The sequence below is a fragment of the Lathamus discolor genome, chromosome 15 (assembly GCF_037157495.1).
Source record: "Lathamus discolor isolate bLatDis1 chromosome 15, bLatDis1.hap1, whole genome shotgun sequence".
NCBI classification, from domain to species: Eukaryota; Metazoa; Chordata; class Aves; order Psittaciformes; family Psittacidae; genus Lathamus; species Lathamus discolor.
The window spans coordinates 2,660,164-2,681,187 of NC_088898.1; the positions used below are offsets into that span (position 1 = coordinate 2,660,164).

The 21,024-nt window shown below is 40.4% G+C and overlaps 1 protein-coding gene across 9 annotated transcripts in view; it reads right to left on the minus strand.

Moving 5' to 3' along the window:
• DENND1A (DENN domain containing 1A) overlaps positions 1-21,024 on the minus strand; it is a 192,089-nt gene that overhangs the window by 3,877 nt on the left and 167,188 nt on the right. For 2 of the 9 annotated variants that reach the window (XM_065695816.1, XM_065695809.1), the window contains exons 20-23: positions 15,438-15,497; positions 10,876-10,964; positions 2,885-3,013; positions 149-404 (exon numbers count right to left, since the gene is read on the minus strand). In XM_065695816.1, coding sequence (XP_065551888.1) covers positions 149-404; positions 2,885-3,013; positions 10,876-10,964; positions 15,438-15,497 — 534 coding nt within the window. Of the gene's footprint in view, positions 1-148; positions 405-2,884; positions 3,014-10,875; positions 10,965-15,211; positions 15,277-15,437; positions 15,498-21,024 lie in introns of those variants that run through there. The other 7 variants (XM_065695810.1, XM_065695817.1, XM_065695818.1 and 4 more) reach the window with 7 other exon arrangements.

Genomic DNA, 21,024 nt, shown 5'->3' on the forward strand with positions numbered 1-21,024 from the left:
CCCTGCCACATCCAGGGACACCTTCCCACAGACCAGGTTGCTCAAACCCCCCTTCAGCCTGGCCCTGAACACTGCCAGGGATGGAATAATGGAAAGACAGCCAGCCCTGGTTCTGTGCAACCCAGCACACACAAAACCCCAGCCAAACCTGGTAATCAAATGTACACCGCTGATCCCCCTCTTCTTTGGGAGTCCGCAGGTCTTCCAGGCTCTTGGCTTGGCTGAGAGGCTGAGGCTGTGTTTCTACTTCTAAGTTTGGGAAGATGTCTTCAAGGAGGTTGATTTCTGTGGCCTTGTTTGAGAGGAGAGGGCTTGGAGGCAGAGGCTCTTTGGACTTTTCTGGGCTGACCCCCTCTTCCCCATCAGCACTGTCGGATTCTTTCAGGGCCCGGTATGGCTGAGGCCTTAGGCAGAAACAAAAATCAGGTTGCCAATGACTGTCTAATTAATTACTATTTTTTTAAACAAGTATTTACTAAGGAGCTGGATGGCTTCACAAAAGGATTTTGGGTGGCAAAATACAGTTTCCAGTGCCTTGTGAACAACATGAATGTGAGCAGTGACCGAGGGCAGAACACACAAAGATGACTTGGTGCTTGAGGGTTTTCAGAAAGGATGAAGAAGTGGGAAGCACTCAGAGGAAAGCTGTGATCATGCAGTTGCAGACAGGCTGAGGGGGGATCTCCCTCTCGGAGCAGGAATAACTGGACACCAGCTCTCCCTTTTGGCATCACCCCCCCCCCAGCAGACCAGTGCTCCCATGCCCTTCCACACAGCAAGTCAGAGCCAGCACGTAGCAAAGCCCCCTGTGATTTGCAGGCACTGCCATTCTCCTGCTCCAAGCTAACTCAGCACAGAACATAATTCAGTGTTTTCCTGCAATAATTGGGAACACTGTGCAGAGTTCCAATGATTACACTGGTGTCATCTTATCAAGAAACAACACAATCCATTATGGAGACACCTATTTTACATTTACAGCCGAGGCCGAGTTCGCAGGATGCTTTTCTTGCACATACCTCAGCAAAAAATGAACACCAGCAGATTTGCATATTGGTTCTGTGTACAGAGAACAGCAGCATAATGTGCAGCCAATTAATAACTAGAAGTGCCACACGTATCTGTGGTGATTGACATTTGACTGGCAGCCAGTTTTACTGTGGCATTTAAACAAGGTTTCAATTAAAAGAAAATATTTGTGAGACCTGCAAAAACAGACACTGTGGAAGGAGCTTCCTCCTCTTTCCTTATTTTATTATAATACATCTATATCATGCAAATTCATAAACAGCCCATCTTCATTCATCAACACATATCGCAGGCATTCAGCTGGCAACACAAGAATGTATAATGCAAGTACAAACAGAGAGCTGATGGTACGTGTCCTTAGGAAGAGGGTGATCTTGCAAATCCTGGTTGTATCTTTAGTCTCTCCCACAGTACGTGCTCAGCTGCTAAGCACTACAGATCATACTGCAAAAACCTTGAGGAATATTCTGCAAACAAACCATTCTAGCAGCCTGGCCTCTGCCATCCCAAACACAAGATTGGGAATACTTTTCCATCCCTTTGCTTATACTAAACCCGTTTGTTCATCTCCCCATGTCCAAGTGCTGCAGGCCCATCACTTCCCTGTCAGTCCTAGACCTGCCTTCTGCATCACACAATGGTTTTTAGCAACTGGAGACTCCACTATCCAACCAGCAGCCTCCTTCTCCAGCCAGTCTAACATACCTCCATTCAGCTCCAGCTCTCTGATGTGGCTGGGCACAGTCCCATCTCCTGGAACCACCTGGATCTGGCATCATACAGACCTCTGAATCAGTGGCTCACAGTGCCCTGGCACCTGTTCCTACAGGTTCTGGTCAAGCCAATAACAGCATTTGTTAAAAGCATGAGTGTAAATCCATGCAATTTATCACTGTTTCTCCCTAGAAATCCTTGAGCAGGTGAGATTAGGAAAGAACAAACCCTCTGGATGACATTCAGTAAGGCCTCAGCTCAAGACTGCCCTCAGGGTTGGTATGTTCAAATACACAGTAAGAAGCAGTTACTACACTCGAGTCCCTGCACATCTCCAGTGTTACTCTCACCTCAAAGAAATACACTCCGGCTCCTGTGAAGACTGTCCAGGTAAAAGAGTGTTGTCTGTCAGCTCCTGCTTCCCCAACATAGGGCAGAGCTCTGCAGCCAATGCTTATGTATAGCTCTCACAGGCTGGTGGCTCCAATATGGCCAAGCTTCTCAGCACCATGTACAAAACTAGGCAAGACTAAGTCACAGAGGTTTGGGAATTTGCAAATTAAAAAGCTGGATACAAATAACACAGTGAGTAAACCCAACAAAAATGCTTCCTGTTTCATATAATAATTTTAGGTCAGACTGTATGCAAAACCCCTAGAGGACACATCTGCATGGTGAATCCCCATTATCACTGAGGACATGGTACTTGATAGAACAGAGAGGCTGGGATCAAACAAGTGAAAGTAGGAAAAGCAGGTGACTGCACTGCAATAAGGCTCAAAGGACAATCCAGAAAGCACAACGAGCACTGCACAAGCCCAGGTGGCAGAAGGTGTGGACAGGAACACAAGCAGCACATTGGAACAAAGGGCAAGAGGAAGGGTTACATCCCACAGAGCTCGAGCTGATGTGAAACCATAAACTCTGCACTGCTGTGTAGTTTTTCATGCAGGAGTATGCTTTTGCATGCCACTAAATATTCAAACAAATAAGCAGGAGAAATGCTGAACATTCATCAAGTGCTGTACAGAGACCGCAGGAGCATTTCCAAGAGTCCCAGTACAGGAGCAGGCACCCTGAACCAATGCAAAAACCATTGTTTGGAGACTGAATTAATACAACAGAAGAATAAAGGATAGACCATTCAAAAGGAGCAGAGAAGAAAAAGTTTTCAGAGAAGCCAGAGACAGGATCCTCTTCCTGCTGAAATTCATCGTCAGAGGAGTCCTCAGAGAGGAAGACTGTATAGTGTCGCATGGGCTTTACAAGGCTGAGGGAAACAGGAAGAGAAAAGGAAGTTATCAAGTTGTCACAAACAAAGCTCCAGAGGAGAAACCCAGCGGTCCACAGGCTCTCAATCATTTCCTAGTGACAGGCTGCACCGCAAAGAGCTCTGCAGGTGATTGTGGAGCTCTGCTTTTTCAGGCAGAAATCACAACTCTTCTAAAAACGTCTTAGGTGCCATCTGGCTGGGGAGGGTACCAAGACCTGCAATTACAGCCACAGTGCAAAAGAAGCCAAGGCAGAAACCCACCAGGTCTCACCTTCCTTCCTCTCCTCACTACAACAACAGAAAAGAAATGGCTAGGGTTATAAAAGCAAACATTCTAGCTGCCTGAATGAGGTCTTTTCCCAAGTATCTCCATTTTACCAACCACACACCACTAATAATATCCTAGTTATTGTAGTGAATCAAAACATACTCCATGGATGACCCAAAGCAATACATAATTGAGGTGGAAGCCTACTTCTGCTACTACTGAGCTCCGGAATAGAATTCTTCTGTTCAAACAGAATCAGGCCCATCATGTGAACAAAGGATAGGTGCTGATCCTGTAGACATCACAGAGGAATGCAGATGTATTACACACCGTGTATGTTCTAGGTAAGACAAGGATAAGCTGAAATCAGAACAAGACCAAAAGCATAGACAGAAAGAATTGGATTTGTTGCCTTTACAGTACTAAAACTACCTTGAATGGCATTTGAATTCATAGTCAGCCTTCACTCTTCTAGTTCTTTTGTTTCAATTACTAAGTAACTATATGATAAAGTTATGAAAATCAGGCTAAAGGAGTATGTCAGAAAAAGGGAAGCTGGACACAGCAACAGGCAGCTCAGAGGGCCCAAGCTGCCACCCTGAACAAATATCTATCCACAATCAGGTCAAAGCTCATTAATAAAAAGTCTCAAATAGTGGTGGCACAGTAGATGCTGATGACTGTTAAATCCTAGCCTGGGGTACCTCAGGTAAAGCTGTGGCATAGCTGTTCTTTTCCTCTCTTCTGCTACAACAGGCATCCGGGGAAAGCAAGGTGAGGCCACTGCATTAGGAAAAATCTGCTGTAACATTATTTTTAAACCCCATCCCTTTTTTTTTTTTTTTTTAAGAAAGTTACTATTATCCAAAATTTTCAATTTACATTAACAAAAGGCTCCACCTAAAATAAATCAGAAATCAGAGATACTTCGAAAATATTTCTGAACTTACATACACATCTTTTTGTTATAGGAGAACAAATTACCATTTACCATGATGCCAGAAAGTCTGTAATAATTTCCAGAAATCAAGAGCAATACTGGGTTTCTACATATATCACCAATACATGAAATGTCTGGTAACTGCACATAACAAATGTATTGGTGCAGTTTCCCTTAAAGCACTGCCTCTGATACCTTTTGTTTGCCTACACACTATGCTAAATTCAAATGTTCTGTGTCTGTGTGCACACGTTTATTAAACTGGGAACAAACTCTGAACAAACAAGACAGGATCTTATTGGCCAGATCATCAACTGCACTTCAGTGCAGCTCAGGGCAAACAGAACTACGTACAGAGTAAGTTCACATATACTGGGCTTACTGCTGCTGCAAGAATCCTTAAATGAAAGTGGGATCTCCTAATTAGAAGAAAGAGAGTGCTTAAGTTGCACTGCTGGGGTGCTCTGTAATGATTTTGGTCCAAGAGAAGGGATGAACAATCTAAAATTGTCCAAGTTTAAATTTTTTATTAGCTCGAGGCAGTCAGATCCAAAAAAAGTGCCTATTCCCTCATTAACCCAATTCGGGAACTCTCCCGCCGTCTGCCACCCACCACTCGCTCGAATCCCCTGCACAAAGAGCCGTCTCTGAGCAGGCAGGTCACAGCACGCCTGGCTACGAGGCAGGCACGGCTGCAGCCTGAGAGGGAAAAAAGGATGTGTCCGTCACCGCTACAACCCTCATCATCTCCACATGACTGCACCAGCTCCTGCCTACCTAATCTCTTCGCTGAGTTACCATGCAGATGACTTGCTGATCTCTTTCTAATGTTTAGTTTAACATGTCTTCGGTTAGCACCAGCATATGACAGTACTGACAGCCGTGGCTGTTCCTTTTTAAATATCATGTCAGAAACACAGCGCAATAAAGCTGGGGATGCGCTCCATGGCTCTGCGCACCATTATGATAGTAGGGGTTTCTTTTTTAATGAGGAAGATCTGCATCTCAGGAGCTTTTTTCATGTGTCAGGATGCATGGACAAATCAGCAGCACATCACACTGGCCAAAAATGAAATGCTGACAAATGTAGATATTTCAAATTTAATTGACACCTAAATGTACTTGAGATAGAAAAAAAAAAAATACACACAGAAATGTGAGTACAGGGGATGGGAATTAATAAGGAGAATTCTGTAATAATTTAAAAAGAGATTTTGGCTATGAGAAAATTAAGTTTGTGTTTTTTAACAACCTTGTTGCTTTTTCCTGATTATAGAGATCATGGTACAAAGGGGCAGTATGCACTTGTCATTTTTCTCCTAAAAACGGGCTTCCCAATTTAGAGGGAGAATTTTTTTTATTTTTTTTTTTTTAAAGACTAACTCTACAGTAGCTCAAGGGAATTAAGGAATTTGTCCCTCTTAGACAGTAAAATGAAGAGAATGAGGAATTTGGATGCACAGGCTTTTTCTTGCCAGTATGAAATAGGAGACTTGGGACTGAGGGGATTACCCAGTAACTATTCAATGTGAACAAAGCCCAGACCTATCACTGGAATTCCTTCCTGCTTACTCTGAATACTCAGGACGACTGAGTGCGAGCTAACACAAACAGTAAAATATCCATTTGATTTTTAAAGTGCCACTTGGTATACTGTGAATGTTCACAGGAGCAGAGCATTTCCAGAAAAACAAAACCATTAGCATAAAGGATATTTTAAATTAGAAACGACAAAACAATTCGTATCACAAGTCATCCAACCAGACAGCAAAAGCACCAGCTTGCGATCCCTGTACCCAGGAATGGCAGTAACTAATAGTCTTTAAGAACTTTTTACAAATGTTCTAGAGAGTTGGAAATACTAACATAGAATTTAACGTGGGAACCAGCTGGATGACACCTCTGCCTGCTCTGACAGATCTAGATGTGAGGTTCTACAAAGGCATTTCACGTTTTTGTCCTATTACACGGTACTAAGGATCTATTCACCCATTTCCCCTGCAGCGATCTCATCCCTTGACAAAGGCAGGCTGTTACATTCATACAGTTGGGAGGTTCACTCCAAAGCAGACAGCGGAAATAGGCCCCAAAATTAAAGCTTCTTTTAAACCATCATACTGGGACAGAGCAGGGCTCCCCAGGGCAGCCCTGCTTGCCTTATGCTGTGGTTTGGGCTCAGCAAGGCCTGCAACAGAACCTGATGGCTCTTTGAATGTTTCTTTCTTGTTTGCTGTCCCTTTGCTGTCCTGGTGCCACCTTCATTGTATCTAGCTTCCCGTCCACCAGTTTTCCCAAGGGAGAGGAACAAAAGCACACACAGTGAGCCCTGTCTGCTATACCCTGCAGTATTTTCTTTCTGATTGCAGCCATCCTTGCTCATATGGGCACTTGCTGGCTCAACTTTCTTCCGAAGTAGAGATCTTGCTTGCAGCAGTGCCATGGAAAACCTTTACCATACACACACATTCTGTGTGTCAGAGCTCCAAGAGCCTGGTTACAACAACTGGAATTTAATGTACTTTATGAGCCTGTATCATTCAACCCTGCCATCATGCTGACTTCATACTAAATTCAGTGTAATAACCCACTATTGCGCTGCAGCCTATTTTCATTCAGGTGATACAAGGGAAAGCCATTAGCTTCTCTACTCAGTCCTACCCGACTTGTGGAAAGCCATAATGAACTGCTGCAGCACTGACATGGGTTTAGCCAGCCCAAGAGCCTTTTGACATGCTGTTAATTGTGAGCCTGACCCTCTGATTTCCTATTTTAATTTCCTCCCACTCTGCATGCCCTGGAAGCCAGCTAGTTGGCACTTACAGAAGACAGATCCTAGAGCCCTCTGGAAGCCTATTCCACATTTAATAGGAAATCTTGCTGTGGTGTAAAAGAGAGCTCTCAAAAACCTGCTTATCTGTTAAAAATGCAACATCGTATTTCTGTGAACAACTAATTCGTATTTAAGGAGCAATGTCCCATGTGTCTAGGACTGCCCCAGGTGGTAATCCAGCATTTTCTGACCTCTCGTCTACAAATCCTTCCTGTTATTTTATAACTAAAAGACTTTTTAAAAAAATTATAAATTTTAGATTAAATTTCAGAATTTGAAAAATGCTAAACATCACAAACCTTGAATTATCAATAAAGCTGTAGAAAAATAATCTTCCTATTGAAATAGCAAAAAGAACCTACTGAACAATCTGATGAAGGAAACAACAGCTCTTCCACCAGCTCCTCTAAATATAATGGTTTAACAACAGACATTAGCCATCATCTTGGGAATTCTTTTAAGTCACTGCTCCCACCCTCCTGTGTTTTAATTGAAGATTGATTAGAATTGAGCACACATACCCCAAACCAACAGTTTTCTTTTATACAAATAAAGAAGTTTAACTTATGTAACTGAAGATACAAGTTTCCTTGTATCATAAGAAATGTACTAACAAATGTAACAACTAAAAGGCCGCCTATGTAAGGGCTTGGTTTTCAGAGGTGACATGCAACATTACAAATGGTGAAGAAGCTGCCCCGTGGAACATGCTCCCTGGGCAACAAGAGTGTCTGTGGTTAGTGGTACCTGTCCCAGGATCCTTCTTCCACAGACTGCAGGGAAGATGTATAAGGGCAGCCTGGGCTGATGAGTTATATATGCTGAGAAAAGTCTCTGATGCCTTCAAATAGTCATTCAATACCAAAATGACAGTGTTAGTTTTAAATGCAGAAAGAAGCTTCTCATTGAACGGAAGCTCCTACTCATAAACATATCCCATATGCGAGTACTTGGAAAACGTAACTGTCTAATAATTATTTGGTTTTGGAAGCAGCACTAATAATTTAGTTTTGGTAAAGTTTTGTTTAAGAAAAACACCCTCTCAGTGCTGCTGCTTCCATGGAATCTACTCTGATCTACAGCAGGGGTACACCAAGGCTGCTGAGTAATGAGTGAAAACACAATACTGGGGTGGTTTCATTCACAGAGAACATGGGACTTTTTAAAGAGACAACACCTGACTTTATATTTTCATTTCAGAACAATAGAGGAAGATTCTTACTGGGACAGAAAAGAAGAAAGTTTGTGAAACCTGTCATGAAAATCCTTAATTACTACTTGAAAATATACTTTTCATTTTTTCAAAATGTCATTTTGAGATAAATAGTAAGGAAAAAGGTTGGGATTATTGAATCATTTCAAACGCATTCACCTGAAGTTATTTCTTAGTTTAGCCATTTATTTGAGCTTTATTTAAGTACACGGTTAGATATTTCCTCCACTTGTACTTCCAAACTCACCACTTTGGTGTTGTTCTCATCATAAGTGTGTGTTGTGTGTCCTGTCTCCCTACTGTCCCAACTTGGTTTTGTCAGAACACCCTAAGCAAACACTTTACAGGAGATCTAGCTGAGTGCAACAGACTGGAGGTAGTTCTGTCAAAGCTTGTTTTGCCACTTGAAGCTGATACAGCAAAGAATGAAAATACATCCAATCCTACTGTGACACTGCATCTGAACTGGATAAAATACGGAAAACTGTGAAAGATCAGGAAGAGACCACAACTGGTACCATATAGCCAGTGTCAGTGGTATGAGCACATTATCTGGTTTTCTTCCACATTTATAAGATAGAAAAATGTATCTGTATAATGCCTGTGAAGCAAAACAAGTCATCTTACAGCTACCAAGAATCTTCATTCTTTTTTGTAGATTATTGTAAATAGTTTTCACAATTGTTTTTAGTAATTTACTCTGTGAAAGACTCTAAACAATAAATTAAACCAACGTAAAATAATAATTTTAATTCAATGTGTTGCTAGCATTACTATAAATACTATATTTATAATTCAGGTTTATGGTTGTTGCTGGTCTGATACTGGCAGGAATTGAACATACACGTTAGCAGTAAGCCATACTGGAATGTCAATCTAAAGATCCATTATTTTTTCCAACGAAACACATCTAATGGTTAAATTGACTCAATTACCTTTCACCTACATGCAAAGAGTCATCATATGAAATTAAGAAAAAACTTTTAAGAATTGCTATAATCTGTGCAGGGCCAGGTACCCTGTAACCATACAAGCCCTTTTGCAGGATTTGCAATCTGCTCCACAAGAGGGCAACCAAATTCCACTACAAAATGGATAAATAATCTGGTAGAATTAAACAGTGACCGTTCGTTTAAGCTAAAAGCAAGAACACCTCCCCATGCTAAAGTGGCTGGGAAAAACCAAGCCACACACTTAACTTTGGGAGGACAAGAGGGGACCCAACCTCTACCTCTTATTCCCAACCTCTACCCTATAACAGTGGTGACAGGGAACTGGCACACATGTGGGGAAAAGGTGTGTCTAAGGAAACCAACAATTTATTTTTTTAATGGGATTTTAGTATCTTCAAATACAACAAATATCCCCCATAACCTTTATCAGCTAAAGCATTGCACTTTACTGACAATAAAGCAACCACACCATGGGACATAAATAATGCAAAGTGGCTATGATATAAGCAATTACTTTGCACCGCAGGTGCAGACAACTTCCAAGGAAATCTCTGTGACAGACTAGACCCGTGCCACCATCTTGCAGCCCCTTAGTCTTCTGCTTTTAGTCTTTGAGCAGTTCCAGTGTGACTTCCCATGTCAAGGCAATGCCACAACACTGGACATTTGGAAAATGCTACTCCACTCCCAACCAGAACATGGTGCTGGTGACTCTTTTGTACCTCTGAGCAGTTAAGTAGCTACACTCCAAAGAATCCAAATAATTTTAAATCCAGTATGTGCACTGATGCAGCCTACATGTACATTTATTACACACTATAATGTCTTTTGGGCTATATTGGTAAGGTTCAATATATCCATTCTCTTTTCAGGTTTTCACTCAATGGCCTATTGCTAACTCAACTATAGCAACATGTTGAGAATATCTGCAGCAATACACAGCACCGTCTTATTTGAAAAAAAGTACTTTGATATGTGACATTCACGAAACTATCTGGAAAAACACATCTTCAAGGTAACAGAATATCGTGTTCCTATGAGCAAGAGAGATGCTGGAAACCAACACATTTTATACATGAGCAGTAGGATACACCAGTACAACTTACTTAGAACATTATCCCTGTTTACATGACAGTCAAATATAAGAAGGTGGTAAATTTGCTAGTACTATGCAAGACAGTTAAGTTTTGTAAGCCTTCACTATAGAGCTCATTACAGACCTTCTGTTAATGGTGACAACCCTTACTGCCATCACTGAAACAAATAATCCTGTATCTTCCAGATAAAGCCTGGCAGGAACAGTGGATTTGCAAGGAGGTGGCTCACAATTGCATTTAAAGCATAGTTCAAAACAAAACAACAAAGAAATGAACAAATCTCCAAAACCTGAAAACTTTTCCAGAGCAAGGCTGATCAGATGATGTCTAACCTAGCAATCCGGAATATGCCAGGAAGTACACTTCAGTTTCTTGCTTTTTCACACTTCCTCTATAATGTTCCAAAACTTGAAAACCAATTTTTTTTTTAGTTAATAAAAACAAAATAAAAAACAACCAACCTTTGATGAGTAGTATTTTTTAATTTCTCCTTTGGCTAGTTCTGAACACTCAGCTTGCTGTCACAGGTAGAGAGAAGAAGAGCAGCGAAGTACTTACTGTTCTGGACTGGAGACTGAAGTCCTTCGTCCTTCCAAAGCAATATTACTCTTAGGTCTCTTAACAACATGAGGTCTTGGTGGGCGAACCTATGACACACACATAGAGAAGACATTTCATCAAATAGATTGAACGACAGACCTAAATAACAAAAGATGTGTAACCACTGTTATCTTAAAGGTATCCTCCATTCAATGTGTCTTTTTTTGTGCCACAACAATGTTACAAATTAATGTAGATATACAAATGAATAGGAAGCATGAATATAAACTACAGGGACTCACAACTTGTGTAAGGAGAAAAAATCCTCACATGTTTTTGTCTAGCAAATGAAATATATATGCTTGTCACTGCCCATTAGCTATTAGCAAAGCAACAGAAATTTGTTCCACTGTCCAGCTTGGTGCGGGCTAAATTTCTGATAAAAAATACCCTAAATGTGAGCTTCCTGTCATACAGTTTGTTGATAGAGTACAACTGGAAACTCCTGTGTGTTGCTATACATTATATTGGAAACTGGAGCTCAGCTTGGACAGCATGATCCTTTTGTCCTCTTGTTCAAAGAGGATAAAACCCAACTTCTCAAGTCAAGACTTCTGTGTAACACAGCACTGAAAGAATCTGTACTTAGAATAATTGTTGTAACAGGGAAAACATGGCTCATTCTTCATTAAAAATCTGCTTCCTTTCAGCAGCTGAACAGAAACCCTTGCTAGATGTATTATCATAGTCACCCCTAACGTTATGTTACTTTATCTTTTGCTGTGTGTAATAAAATCTAGAGCTATTCTGTGGAAGATGATGTTGCTGCCAATACAATCTTAAATAACATATCCATCACCTTCTAATGGTCAGAAATCAAACTTAATTTACTTACATTAACTCCACAAGCAAACAAGCTCTACTTCAATAAACGGTACAAACGCTTATGATTACTATATGGGCAAAGTTTATGGATGTGCCTACCCATGCTCGTGAGTAATCCTGTTGATGAACCTATAACTATGAACCAACTGTGGGAATGAATATTTGCAGCATCAGGGTCAGGCTGTACAAAGAAGCTTTCCATTTTTTGTTAAACAAGTACTACCTTACCTGAAACGGAGTCCAATTTGTTGGCTTAGCTAAATGCTAGTTTCAAAAGAAATCCCCAAATCCCTCAAGTAAAGTTAGGAATACAACTCAACTCCTGACCTCCCTGCGCTTGTGCTCCCTTAATAGCCAGAATATAAAGGAAGCTGTTTAGGCCGACAGCATAAGCGCTCTTAGGATGACTAATGAATTTGTGTGCAATGATAGAATAGATGAAGATTTCCTCCCACCTCAGCAAGTTTTTGTTGGTTAGTTGTTGGTTTTTTTTTCTGGTTTTGTGCTTTTATTATTGGGGATAGAGAGCTTCTGGGCTTTTAGGTTTTCTCTCCTTTTCCCAGGCACATAAACCTCAAATTTTCTTGCCAGGAAAAAGCCACTGAAATGTGTGTCGTGTTTCTGCACTACACACCAGTATGCAGAAGATAGCAGCAAGATTATTGTACTGAATTTTCATTTCAAAGGAAATGGTGTACAGCAGATATGATGAAGAAATCCAAAGATGTATTGCCACCATTTCTTAGGAAAAAGGGCTTATGAAAAGGTCAGATGTTAAGGTCTTGAAGATCAGTCCCCACACGAGGCTGCTCCTCTCTACAATAAAGACGGCTTAAGAATGTGAATTTATGGCAGGAATGGAAGGATTAAGTTTGTGGCAACTTCAACTGAACTTGCAACGTGGTGAAACATGGGGAAAAGAACAACAGAGCTAATTAGACGAGCTGAGCTGTCAGAGTGCGGCAGAATGGCTCGGTGCCAACAAACAAAAGGAATGGGCTGGCAATCAGCAGGATCGATGAAGAATACTGCTTCATTAGGGTTGATAAAACAGAGAGAGAGAGAGACCGAGAGAGAGCCAGTGCGTGCAGGAGAGGGGGGAGAGGAGCGAGAGGGACTGGGGGGAGAAGGGAGCGAGAAGGGGAAAGAGAAAAAGAGAGGAAGAAAGAAACCTGTTTAATTAAATCTGAACTGGAAGATGATGTGTAAAGCGGGCTTGTCATCATGCTGTGAACACTTTCACCTTTTGGGTGGTTCCTTGGGGGAGTGAGGGTGATGGGGGAGAGAGATGAGAGTTTGGGATGGCTCCAGGGGCCACCAGACCAGTGAAGTGCAGGGTGACATGCTAAGCAGGATTTAGAGCATTGTTCATGGGGGACTGCAGGGAAAGCCAGGAATCAAGCCAATTTCTTGCTGGATTTGGAGTCTTATGTAGCCAAATAGGCAGGGTTAAATGCTTATCAAATGCAAAAGTACGAAAGAAATCCAATTACATGAGCACACAGCTAAAAGAATAAAGGTAAACATCCAGTAGAGAAGGGTTAAATGTGCTTATTGCTGTCTCCATCAACTTTATGCATAATTATTATATTTTAACTTTTTCTAATTGAATGAAGTTTCCAAACAGCCACTATTAATCCAAACAGATCTCTATTAATTATAAGCAACAACCCTCTCTCTCTCTTATAATACCACCACTACACACTTCCAAAACAGCAGAATGTAAAGAACATATCTGTTTTGCTTCCTTAACCTTTCTTTGGTCTGTGTTTTTGTTTTTAGCATTAGCAATGACTCATATTGCAAGGACTAGTGCCCATGGATTCCTCCTCCTAACAGATACATCCTGAAACCAGTAAGGATTTCTCAGGAATTCTGGTATTGCATGGACTTGGTTGGAAGAGCAGGACCTGGTCTCCTCTTTCAGTGCTTGCTGTAAAAGCCTGGGGTAAATTGCTTGCCGATACCCACCTCTGTAATACATGCCAAGACTAAGGGAGGGAAAAAGCAGCCTGCACAAAGTATTATTTACACACACAAAAATGTGTTTCAACTATTAAAAGCCAAATAACAGTTCTGAACAACAACAAATTTATGTATATTTGGTACAAGCATATTTTTGGGAGTGATTATAATAATTTGCATTTATCTTGAATTTCCTCTTGATGAATGAAGCATTTCTGTTCCACTTACTGACACAGCTAGATGAATGCAACAGGAGCTTTTATTATTACATTTCCAACCTTTTATCAATCACATTGGGAGCAAAGACAGTTGACACGAACACATTATAGTGAGGACTATTAATGCACTACAGCTGGGAGATTAAACAGTCTTAGCAGGACTTGATGTAAAATAAATTACTTAATCTGAACAATACTGTTCAGCAACTTTTGTACAGAAGAGTCACAGTGTGCCCTCATACACCTGCCAAACACAAAACAAGAGGGCTATGGGAACCCCACAGTACCATGGAAAGTTCATTCCTAGTGTCTCCCACATTAATTACATTTAAGAGAACACATACAAGCATAGTCAATGCTACCTTTTAAACACAGAAAACAGAAATCTTCAGAGAGCAGGAATCCATACAAGTGACTCTGTTAGGCTAAACACCCAGAGTTAAAAAGAGGGAGGAAAAGAAACACATGCTATTGAAATGTAACATAGGAAACATGCACCAAAGATCAAAAGTTAACACACACCCGAGTGCACTTGTTAACCAGTTGCCTGCTCATCCAAAACATATCTTTAACAAGTTTTAGCAAGATTAGATTTGAAAACTTGCATTTATTTCTTATGCACATACATGTATGTAATACGGAAGCAAGGAGTAAGATGTATTTGCCTTTGGGGAAACTGTATTCATAAAGCAACAGTCCAAAACAGAAATAAGTATCTTCCAAGGCTGTTGCAAAACCCAACTCCCCTTCTAAGCTGAAACTGCTTGCCTGTACTACTAAAAAAACAATGAAACACTGGTGCAGCAGAGTGTCCAGCTTTAAAGCCATCTGGTATACTTAGTATGTGACAACTGTCCTACAGTTAGATTTGAATGAAAAACTGCTGAGATAAGGTATCCCTGCCTAACACAGCGCAGGTATTGCGCTGAGAATAATGTCTGCGTTCTTCTCTTCCAGAGTCACTTCCTCTCACCAATGTGCTGTGCCTACATTTTTTACACTACATCACACAGAGTCTACATATATCATCCATAATGTGAAACTAATGTTCTACCACCCTAATACAGATTTTGCTTTCTTCATGTGTATTCACACCTCTACTTTATGGAGAAAAATTAAGTGTCCCAAATTAATTTTAAGTCTCTTCAGACTTCTGCTTCCTTTCATATTTGAGGTTAGTGCAAGTCTTCAAAAGTTCACTGGCTAAAAACTTATGCTGGCCTAGCAAGACTCTAAGAAATCACCACAAAAGTAAAACCAAATGTTGCAAGAGCAGCATCAGTTACCTGCAGAACTGACTGAAAGCTGCAGAACTCGTCAAAGAAAAGCAGAACAAACGCAGGTCCCAGGGCTGTGCCACAGCAGAGAAGAAGGGAGTTTAGGAGCATAATTCACACATTGCTTTTTTGCAAAGTTTGACAATCCAAACTACCAAGGTTTAGTAAGGCTACTAAGAGCGTAATTCAGGCAGTGTTAAGCTGTGGCAGTGAGACAAAACTACCAACTACTCACGGGCCTAGACGAACGCTGTATCTTTGGAGGTGGTGGCCGAGGCGGACGGAGTCTTTGCTGCTGTATTAAAGTGGAAACTAAATTAAAGTCACCTACATGAAAACACCTCTGATTTTGTGGCAAAAGTAGTATGAGTAGATGATAACATGAAATTAACTTCATACTCACCTCACAAAAGGCAATTTTTTTTTTCTTTTCCTTCCCCCCCGCCCTAAAACCAGTGACAAATCTCATGACCTACAGAGTGCCACAGCCATAGCTGCCTGTTGATGTAAGGCTTAACATAAACCAAAAGGTAGGAGGATCAGCACTCCAGACCAGAGCATCTAAAATTTACTGAGACAACAAAATGCTCACGGTGGATTCTTAGACCTCAAGGTCCAAGTGTTCTAGACAACACTTAGGCAAATGTAAAGAAACCTGCAAAGCAGGACATTCAAAAAGGCTTTCACTAAAATCTCAAGAGTGATTTTAGTGCTTGTGAAAACTCATGGTAAAGGCCTCAAACCAGAAAAGGCTTTTAAGAGTACAAGAAAAAACCCTAAGTCAATTAAACTATTCACACACAGTTAAACATGAGCACATGTTTAGATGCTGTACTGGACCAAGGTTTACACGCAACGCCTAGAGGAAAGTGTGTACTGTCATTCTAAAGAAAACTAAAAGCCTCATCACCAACGGTTCTACTGAAGACAGAAGAGTGCATTAAGATGCTTGTTTTGGTCTCTCAATTTTAAAATTAGCAGTTGGCCAACTCACTGCTTTGTAACAGCACTGGAGCTATTCCAATCCAGTTGCTTTTGACTGAGTCAGCAGCATGACTCTCCTCACACAGATGGCATCTCAAGGTATACTCTGTTAGACAAGGAATCCACTGGCAATTAATGAGATTCTAAATAAAACCATCCTACAGTACAGCTTTGATATTGAGAATGAGATCACAGTTAGCATCCTCTCTGTGGCAGCTTCTGTGCACATACTGGCACTTCCAGAGAGCAGTGGAGTCCTCAGTGAGGAGGACATGGGAATGTCTTTGAATGCTGATTACTGCATTACTGCTGGCCTAGCCCATGGTGTCTTCCACAGATAGAACCTGTCAGCCATACAGAGAACAGGAGCTGGCAGTGGGAGTCAGCTTCTTCAGACAGAAAAAGACAGCTTATGCAGATTACTGTAGTTCTTTCCACAAACTCTTCCAGACTCATACCTTAGCAGTTCTCAGCTTCTCACCATCATAGCCTTTATTCTAGATTGACAGACATTTTTTCTCAACTACCCTTACACTGCGTAATTGTACAAGTCCAGCCTACCATTTTTCACACCATTTTCATTCTCTTCTTGCAGCTTTTCAGACTTCTCTTTCAAATTTCCCATTAAATTATATTTTTGCATCCTTTGGTTCATTTCTCCTTACTTGTGTTGTCACTGAAGGAGTGCCAGACTGCACACATGTACTTGGCTCAGCTTTCTCGCGTGGGGGAGGAAAAAAAACCAACCCACAACCAAAAAAGGACACTTGGGATGGAGAGCCAAGGCCAGAATTATTCCATGTGATAGCTTCCCCTCTGTATTTTCCAAGAAAGCAGCTATGAAAACAAAGAGAACAAAGAGAGACATGGCAGGGTGGCTAGCTGAGATGGTTGCCATTAGCCTTACTGAGCTGTTTCTCTTCTGCACCTTGTACTAATCAGGTCAGTCACAGGAGCCGAGTTAGGCTGCTGTGTATCTTCCCATCATATCTGCTCAGGCTGAGAGCACAATCTTGAAATATATCTAACTTCCATTATGCACCACAGCATACTTACTGTCCATTATTCTTCAGAAGCATAACGGAACAGCTGAAAAACCTGAAATCTGCACTTTTCTGGTTACTTAAGAGGGCTTCACTTACTACCTAACAGCTTAGGCAAAGTATCTGATGAAGAACGAAACCAAGATACAATTATTATTCATTTATTCTTTTCAATTTTTTCATGCCTCCTGCATACGTATTTCTCCTTGTTATTTTTTCTCTTATACTTACCTAGAAATTGTGAACATTTCTACATTAGAAAACTCTCAAGCAGGTTATTTAGGTAGGAAATTCCGATATTTTCCTAAAGTCATGGCTAGCAGTGTCTTCCTTGATTTGGGAATCAGCCAAACCACACACAGCACTAATATTTCACTCCCATTAGTCCTAAGTGATCAGCAATTGCAAGTCAGACCTTAAAACATCATGGTGTTGGCCTAGAACTCAAAACTGTGTACACTTTTTCTTTCCTTTGGATCTCTGAAAGGTAAGCATAAGCCCATGTTGCTTCCAATATTTTCTCAATTCAAGAGGGCCAAAAACTCTCCCCTTTAATATAAGCTGTGATTCTCATTTCATTACTCAACTCTAGGACCAAGGAATACTGAAGACAGACTTTGTCAATGTTTATGATATATACACTTACTGAGCTTCCATTTTATTTGGGCCTTATGAAGTGACATAGGAGATTAAAAAACAAACAATCTTTACTTGAGTATTTGCAATTCAGACTATTTCTTAACACAATCTACACCTATAAGCTCAGCTGTGATGTCATACCTGCAGTCATTTCTTCCCAGCATTCTCCTCCTTTTTTACTAAGCTTTCTGTTGGTATCACCATTGATTCATCTTGCTGCTCTTCTAAACTTACTTTTTCATTGACAGAACTCTCCTCTTCCCTTACTGAAGTTATCACATGACAAATCAATGCCACACAGACTGACATCTTGAATTCCAGGTGGAATTCAGTCCAGCCACAATTTACTGATAAATCCATAGCTTTGAAGAGTCATAATCTAAACTCCTTATGGAGCTATCTTAAGAAAAAAATCATCATCATTCAAATTCATGACCTTGCTACAAGATTTGCCAGCGAAAGAAACGATGGATAGCTGCTATTTCACTGACATCTGCTGCACCAGCATCTTGAGAAGCTTTCCTCAGACAGCAGCTAAAATTCTACACCAATCTACTGAAAAGTTTCTTATTTCTCCTCCAGAACAGCCAGCAAGTGACAAGATACCAGACACAAGAAATACACGGTGAGAATGTCCATCAGACATTTCTGATCAGACAGAGGCAGTTTTCTCTGGGTGATGGTTACAGGCAGACCTACTCGGCAACAATGAACTACTCTTTTGCAGAAGCTGATACATTCATATCCTTTATCCTGGCACTGGATTATTTTTTCCAGCTGAGATGCAAATATCACATATGATTAAATTAAGCCTTCACCTCTGAGGAAGAAAATGATTCTGTATGTTTCCACAATAAAGACACATACAAAATGAGGATTTGGGAAGAGATTAAAAGTGTAGGAACTTCTGCATCTCTTGGACTTCTAAATAGTCATTCTGTTAACTCTCAGAGCTGTGTCCTCAGTACTTGTAACAACACAGTCACATCCAGCACTCAGATTTATATTTATCTTATCCACCAAAGTGGAGTATGAGAAGTTAATTTTGAGTTGCACCACATACTACATTTCTGAACCCTAAAGAGATATGAACAGAATGGTAAGACAAAACTATATATTCACAGCAGCATGTTCTCTCTATTAAATACAGATAGGGAAATAGCATGGCTTAAAACAGCGCTCTGAAGCATTGAAAGGAATAGGCAAAGGGCAGTGAGGAGTAACTGACGTGGAGGTGCACCAGGAGATAACAGTTATCTGCCCTTTACCAGAGCTTCATTTTTAATGTTGATGTTAATGTGTCACAAGAGTGGGATAAGCAAGTATATTCGAACTATATGAAGACCATATTCACTGGAAAAGCCACTGATTTGAAGTTAATTTGTTAATGCAGCAAAACACATTGTTTCTAAAAGGTCAGTAGGGGAAGTTGTGTTGGAATATCGACTTAATTACCTGTGCTGTAAGGATGAATGGGTACAAACCGCCACATGGCTACATTGCTAAAAGCTGCTAAATTGCTATTCTAGGTATGTTCCTAAACGTATGGACTATAGTTTTTTCTATGAAGAGGAGAAATGTCTAAATTAGCACTTTCTCACCAATAGCTGTTTACCAACATACCTTTTAATCTAGGTATTTTCTTAATTGTCATGTTCTAAATACTTTTGAAGGTACAAGACAGAAAATCTGCAGAAAGCCAATTTTACCACTGCAGATCTGGCACTGTTTTACTAATTATCAGATAAGTGATTTTAAGCAATGAGATGTTGGGGGAAGAAAATTCTTACTTTTATTTTTACAATGAAAAAATACTATTTAAAAATTGTAGATCTCACATCTCAAAGTAGCTATTATATATGCAAGGAACTTTAACAACACAGCTAGTTAGGGGTTTTATACTAAAGACGACATTACGAAAAGATAACTTTTAGCCTGCGAGGTAACAGCTTGTGAGCAGAATATTATCTCAAACTAATTATGGATGTCTGTTGAGATATTTTTAAAGTGGTATTCAAAACAGAGTCTTTATGAGTAAATTAGAGGTGCTATTTCATGTGCAGCAACAAGTGCAACTAGAAGAAATGCATAAGGAAACACAACTAGATGAAAAGTTGTTTGTCAGTACATATAGAAACAAGCGTTTTCATTCTCAATTAGTAGCAAGGGGTGTTGCTAATAATTTCCGAAGCAAAGCTTTTCTATATGAATATCTTATTTCCTTCAGAAACTCAAGTCTGATTTAAAAACTGCTAGCATGTTTCAAAGACATTCAGACATAGGAGAGATGCCCTGTCCTGAATGTACCCATGCTCAAACACCTCACTCTGCAAAAGATGCAAAAGTGCTGACTTTGGGAGAATATGCTGGACCTCAACTGAACACTCCATAAAAAAACAGGGGAGAAAATAAAAACACTGAAAAATGCATGGTACCTACAAAGATTCAGTACAGAAAGCAGATGGAATCTATGAGGCAGCTGTTTTATTATCCATCCACATAATAGCACGCACACTACTCTTTACATACTCCCATATGTACAGCTCACAAACTGGGATGACAAGAACAGTGCATGCTTTACAGCATATATTTTTAATTTACACTCTGAAATACTTCAACAGAAATCTGCTGGGTGCTGTGATAAAAATAATCTCCATGTTTTAAGGGATGCCTTATTTTTCAAGCCATATTCATAGACTGGGAAGGTAGAATGAATCTGGCAAAAATGTAGCAATGCCTATAGCTGTGCCAAGAATTTATGAAAGGAGCAGAAATTGCCACAATTAAACACTGATTAGTTTAATGAGAAAAAACAAGGATTCTTTCCTTACCTTTCTAGCCAGGAATCTTCCGTTACGTAATGGAGAAGTAGACAGTAAGAGAAGGAAATGAAAGCTAAGTGCCTATAAGCCCCTGTTTTCCCTAATACTGAGTGAGAACCTTTATTTCAGGCGTCTGAGTCATATCTAGTGTCATGGGATACTGCCAAAGATGCATTGGTCCATCCCAAAGCCACTGAGAGGAAACTCACTCTTTACTAAAGGGGAAGAAAGGGGTTTTCTGCAAGTCTATCTTCGTCGCTTCTTTCTCCTGGCTGAGACAAACTCTGTCCATTCTCATCAAGGGTAAAATTACCTTTTTATGGTGCATCTAGAC